Source organism: Chlamydomonas reinhardtii, chromosome 8 (genome assembly GCF_000002595.2).
Source record: "Chlamydomonas reinhardtii strain CC-503 cw92 mt+ chromosome 8, whole genome shotgun sequence".
NCBI classification, from domain to species: domain Eukaryota; kingdom Viridiplantae; phylum Chlorophyta; class Chlorophyceae; order Chlamydomonadales; family Chlamydomonadaceae; genus Chlamydomonas; species Chlamydomonas reinhardtii.
In genome coordinates, this window is record NC_057011.1 from 3,183,914 (window position 1) to 3,189,779 (window position 5,866).

The 5,866-nt window shown below is 68.5% G+C and overlaps 1 protein-coding gene across 2 annotated transcripts in view; it reads left to right on the forward strand.

Moving 5' to 3' along the window:
- Positions 1 to 3,626: 3,626 nt before the first annotated feature.
- Positions 3,627 to 5,866, forward strand: part of CHLRE_08g373421v5 (uncharacterized protein) — a 4,348-nt gene continuing 2,108 nt past the window's right edge. Inside the window, exons 1-4 of one of the 2 annotated variants that reach the window (XM_043065113.1) lie at positions 3,627 to 3,812; positions 4,101 to 4,200; positions 4,293 to 4,443; positions 4,559 to 5,782. In XM_043065113.1, the coding sequence (XP_042922114.1) occupies positions 3,763 to 3,812; positions 4,101 to 4,200; positions 4,293 to 4,443; positions 4,559 to 5,782 (1,525 nt within the window). In that variant the 5' untranslated portion in view covers positions 3,627 to 3,762. Of the gene's footprint in view, positions 3,813 to 4,100; positions 4,201 to 4,292; positions 4,444 to 4,558; positions 5,783 to 5,866 lie in introns of those variants that run through there. The other variant, XM_043065114.1, reaches the window with a different exon arrangement.

Here is a 5,866-nt window from a genome sequence, read left to right on the forward strand (position 1 = left end):
CTCATGCCCACCGCCGCATGAAGACACGCCGGGGGAACGCCTGGTGCGCCGGGCTGGATACGGTGTAGGGCTCCCATGCACACGCACCTCCGCTCATGCCCACCGCCGCATGAAGACACGCCGGGGGAACGCCTGGTGCGCCGGGCTGGATACGGTGTAGGGCTCCCATGCGCACGCAACCTCCGCTCACGTCCACCGCCGCATGAAGACACGCCGGGGGAACGCCTGGTGCGCCGGGCTGGATACGGTGTAGGGCTCCCATGCACACGCACCTCCGCTCACGTCCACCGCCGCATGAAGACACGCCGGGGGAACGCCTGGTGCGCCGGGCTGGATACGGTGTAGGGCTCCCATGCACACGCACCTCCGCTCACGTCCACCGCCGCATGAAGACACGCCGGGGGAACGCCTGGTGCGCCGGGCTGGATACGGTGTAGGGCTCCCATGCACACGCAACCTCCGCTCACGTCCACCGGCGCGCGAAGACACGCCGGGGGAACGCCTGGTGTGCCGGGCTGGATACGACGCAGGGCTCCCATGCACACGCATCTCCGCTCATGCCCACCGCCGCATGAAGACACGCCGGGGGAACGCCTGGTGCGCCGGGCTGGATACGGTGTAAGGCTCCCATGCACACGCACCTCCGCTCATGCCCACCGCCGCATGAAGACACGCCGGGGGAACGCCTGGTGCGCCAGGCTGGATACAGTGTAGGGCTTCCATGCACACGCACCTCCGCTTATGCCGACCGCCGCATGAAGACACGCCGGGGGAACGCCTGGTGCGCCGGGCTGGATACGGTGTAGGGCTCCCATGCACACGCACCTCCGCTCACGCCCACCGCCGCATGAAGACACGCCGGGGGAACGCCTGGTGCGCCAGGCTGGATACGGTATAGGGCTCAATTGCACACGCACCTCCGCTCACGCCCACCGCCGCATGAAGACACGCCGGGGGAACGCCTGGTGCGCCGGGCTGGATACGGTGTAGGGCTCCCATGCACACGCACCCTCCGCTCACGCCCATCGCCGCATGAAGACACGCCGGGGGAACGCCAGGTGCGCCGGGCTGGATACGGTGTAGAGCTCACGGCTTAAATGCACACTGTCACCGTGGTTCTGCCCGACACTGTCAATAAAGGTGCTTACAAGCACCAGTTTGGTTTCGGCTCCATCGCGGATGCTTGGAACAGTCACCGCCACGCGCCGCCGCAACCCCGGCCGCTCCCCCCGTTTACCCTGCTCATGCCTCCCGCTCCCGTGCAGGTCCCGGGCTGATAGCAGCGCGCAGCAGCGGCACTCGCCAGCCTTCCTCCCCACCAGCGGCCGCGCAACCGGTGACTGCTGGCCATGCGCAGCCGCGGCAGCCACAGCCTCTGCCGCGGCTGCTTGGAACAGTCACCGCCACGCGCCGCCGCAACCCCGGACGCTCCCCCCGTTTACCCTGCTCATGCCTCCCGCTCCCGTGCAGGTCCCGGGCTGATAGCAGCGCGCAGCAGCGGCACTCGCCAGCCTTCTTTCCCACCAGCGGCCGCGCAACCGGTGACTGCTGGCCATGCGCAGCCGCGGCAGCCACAGCTGCTGCCGCGGCTGCTTGGAACAGTCACCGCCACGCGCCGCCGCAACCCCGGCCGCTCCCGTTTACCCCGCCCATGCCTCCCGCTCCCGTGCAGATTCCGGGCTGATAGCAGCGCGCAGCAGCGGCAGTCGCCAGCCTTCCTCCCCACCAGCGGCCGCGCAACCGGTGACTGCTGGCCATGCGCAGCCGCGGCAGCCACAGCCTCTGCCGCGGCTGCTTGGAACAGTCACCGCCACGCGCCGCCGCAACCCCGGACGCTCCCCCCGTTTACCCTGCTCATGCCTCCCGCTCCCGTGCAGGTCCCGGGCTGATAGCAGCGCGCAGCAGCGGCACTCGCCAGCCTTCTTCCCCACCAGCGGCCGCGCAACCGGTGTCTGCTGGCCATGGGCAGCCGCGGCAGCCACAGCCTCTGCCGCGGCTGCTTGGAACAGTCACCGCCACGCGCCGCCGCAACCCCGGCCGCTCCCGTTTACCCCGCCCATGCCTCCCGCTCCCGTGCAGATTCCGGGCTGATGGCAGCGCGCAGCAGCGGCACTCGCCAGCCCTCCTCCCCATCAGCGGCCGCGCAACCGGTGACTGCTGGCCATGCGCAGCCGCGGCAGCCACAGCCTCTGCCGCGGCTGCTTGGAACAGTCACCGCCACGCGCCGCCGCAACCCCGGCCGCTCCCCCTGTTTACCCTGCTCATGCCTCCCGCTCCCGTGCAGGTCCCGGGCTGATAGCAGCGCGCAGCAGCGGCACTCGCCAGCCTTCTTCCCCACCAGCGGCCGCGCAACCGGTGACTGCTGGCCATGGGCAGCCGCGGCAGCCACAGCTGCTGCCGCGGCTGCTTGGAACAGTCACCGCCACGCACCGCCGCAACCCCGGCCGCTCCCGTTTAGCCCGCCCATGCCTCCCGCTCCCGTGCAGATTCCGGGCTGATAGCAGCGCGCAGCAGCGGCACTCGCCAGCCTTCCTCCCCACCAGCGGCCGCGCAACCGGTGACTGCTGGCCATGGGCAGCCGCGGCAGCCACAGCCTCTGCCGCGGCTGCTTGGAACAGTCACCGCCACGCACCGCCAGCGCTCCCCCCGTTTACCGCGATTAGTAGTTAGTACCTAGGTTTAACTCTTCATAGATACATACAACATAGAGCCTGGCACTCGTTGCTTTGCCTTTGTTTAACAAGGCCCATCCCTAACGCCTTTCTCATGGCAATTGCATTATACGTGCTAATATACTGTTTGTTAACGCAGCAAATGTAGAAGCAATAGTTTGCACGTTGCAGTGCAGTTGGGGGATCGCGAGGTTTGGCAAAGTCATCGTTCGCTATGTGTCTACACTGTGTGAGTTGAGCAAGTACTTAAGGTGAAGGCTTTGACGGGGCTTGCGTCGGGGGCTTGCGTATTCGTGGGGCGCATGCGTCTGCATGCGTTCCGCATGCGTGCTTCGCACGCACAACCGAGAGGTTTGCCGCCCTCCCCGGCCCTCATGCTTCTTGCGTTCCGTGGACGCATGCGTCCCACCCCCAACGCATGCTTTACGCACAAAAAGCAGGTGTAACGCACAAACCCGTCCTTATAGTGGCAAGCGTCAGCCGCAAGTTCAACTTCGGTGACCCACCCTGAACCTCCTCCACTTCACAAAGCGCGCCACCCGCCGTCCAGATGGCCACAAAGTGCTCCAGCTTAGCCGCCTTGAGCTGTGCGGTGAGAAGCTGAGTGGGCAGAGCCGACAGGGTTTCAGGGGTTAGCGTGGCGGCAGTGAAACGCAGCCGCATCACCCTGCGCAGCTCGCTGACCACCTCCCGAACCACATGCTCCGACGTCTGCTTAGCAGGCTCGCGGGACCAGTACGCACACCAGACGGCGTACAAGAAGGTGGCCCGCAAAGTGCTCCACAGCAGCGCGCCCGCCCCCCGCGGGCCTGAGGCCCACATACCCATGCGGTCCCCCAGCATGAAGCCTGCGTCCGTCACTGGCGGCGCCGCTGCCTGGGGCGCAACGCAGGCCCACAGCTGCTGCAGCCACGTCCTCGCCTGCGCATAAGCTGGACACTCCAGGAAGTTTTCTGTTTTCTTCTCTTTTCTTCTCTTCTTGCCCTGTCAGGGTTCTGGTCTCGGGGACCAGGCTGCTTTCAGGCAGCAGGGGGGCAGCGCGTCTGCCCCTGTTCAACCCTGTAAGGATGATTCCTCAAAAAAAAGGAAGATGTGCGTCAGGCTGGCCCACGCCCGCGGGCCAGGTGGCCCGCAGGCGGGGTGAGGACAGCGCGCCCCCAACCCCCCGCACCCCGTGGTCACCCGTGGCCGAATGCCCTTGCCCGCCCTGTACAGCCCGCAAGGCAGGTAAGCATGTTGCAGCCTGTACACCAGCACCTTTGCCCCCCGACTGGCGTGGCTGTCCCACAGCCTCCGCCACGTACCCCGCAGAAGGGACGCATCCGGGGGCGGCATGCGAGGGTCGCCCTCCACCGCCGCCGCTGCTGCCGCCGCCGCCGTGGCAGGCCCCGTGCTAGGCCCCGCCCCTCCCGCCGCCTGCTCCTGCAGCCGCGCGGACCGCCGCGGCCCCTCACCCGACTGCTGGGACAGGGACGCATACGACTGCAGTTCTCTCGCCGGCGTGTTCTGCAGCCCGGCTGCCGCGGAGGTGCGGTGAAGCCGCGGCGGCGGCAGGTGCAGCTGCGGCGGCAGGTGGAGCAAGGGGCACTGCGCACGCCCCTGTTACCCAGTGGCGAGCAGGCGCCACCGGCTGCCCACCACGCTGACGACACGACCCTCACGGCGCGCGACCCGGCGGTGGACGGGCCGGTCCTGATGGCGGCAGTACAGCTGTTCTGCCGCGCGTCCAACGCCCGTGTCCATCCGGACAAGAGCAAGGCCATGGGCCTTGGCAGGTTTGCGCACCTGACGGGCCCTTGCATGCCCACACACGGGGGTGCCGTTTACCACTGGCGCCGTGACGCACCTGGGTGTGCCCCTGTCGTGGGACTCTGATGCGGCTGCAGCTGACTTGTACACCCGGCGGGCTCGCGGCATGGCGTTTGTGGCGCGTCTGTGGGCTGCCCTGTCTCTGACTCTCGTTGGCCGTGTGCACATTGCGAAGCAGGTGTTGGCGGCGAAGCTGGCCTACCACTTCAGCTTCCTCAACCCGTCGCCTGCGCAGTTGAAGGAACTCACCGACCTGGTGGACCACTTTGCTGCGCGCTCCATGCACGCTGAGGACGCCAGCCTGGTGTCGCACGGGAACCCGCTCCTGCTGCCAAAGCGGGAAACGGCCTGTCTGCCGTACAAGGATGGGGGTGTCAACCACGTCGACCTGCCTGCGTTCCTGTCTGCCCTGCAAGCTAAGACCTTCGCCCTCCTTGCCCAGCCAGGCCGGCAACCCTGGAAGATGCTCACCCGGGCGCTGCTTACTCATGTGCGCCCGGACTCCGCCACCACGTGGGCGTGGGTGTACAGCGACGCGCCGGCGCCAGCGGGGCTGCCTGCCCGGCTGGCGGCCGCGGTCGGCCACGTGCGGAGCGCGGGCGTAGAACAGCATCCACCGCAGCCAGCCACTCAGCCGCCAGCGGCGCCGCCACAGTGGCGGGTTAGCCTGGACCAGCTGTGGGTGGCTAACGCTGCGGGGGCTGTGTCCTACGTCCACTACACGGGGCGGCTCTTGGAGCCTGGGCCTGGCGTGCTGCCCCCGCCGGTGGATGGGGCGTGGCAGCCTGCCTGTGTGCTGCAGCATCGCAAGCCGCGGCACCTGTGGACCTTTGAAGAGCGGGCGGCGTACGATGCAGCATCACCAGGGGACCGGGCGGGGGCGTTGCCTCGGGCGCCGTACTTCCTGGCGCCGGAGGCTGGGGTGGTAGTGCACCCGGAGCACTGCCGGATTGCGGGTGTCAGCTTAGCGGACTACACGGTGCGGGACGTGCGGCGGGCCATCACCGCGGCCAACCCGGCCGCACCTCCGGCTCCGGCCCGCCCCGCAGCCATGCCGTGCCCGGCGCCAACACAGCAGGCGGGGGATTCGGGGCCCCAGCCGGTGGCACAGTCGCGGCTGGCGGAGCGGGAGGCGGAGTGGCAGCGTGCAGCGGCGCAGCTGACCACCACGGCGGCGCAGCATTTCCACAATAACCCGGTGGCTCTGGACCCCTGGCTCCACCGCACCTCCGCGGCAGCCGGGCTGCAGAACACGCCGGCGAGAGAACTGCAGTCGTATGCGTCCCCGTCCCAGCAGTCGGGTGAGGGGCCGCGGCGGTCCGCGCGGCTGCAGGAGCAGGCGGCGGGAGGGGCGGGACCTAGCACTGGGCCTGCCACGGCGGCGG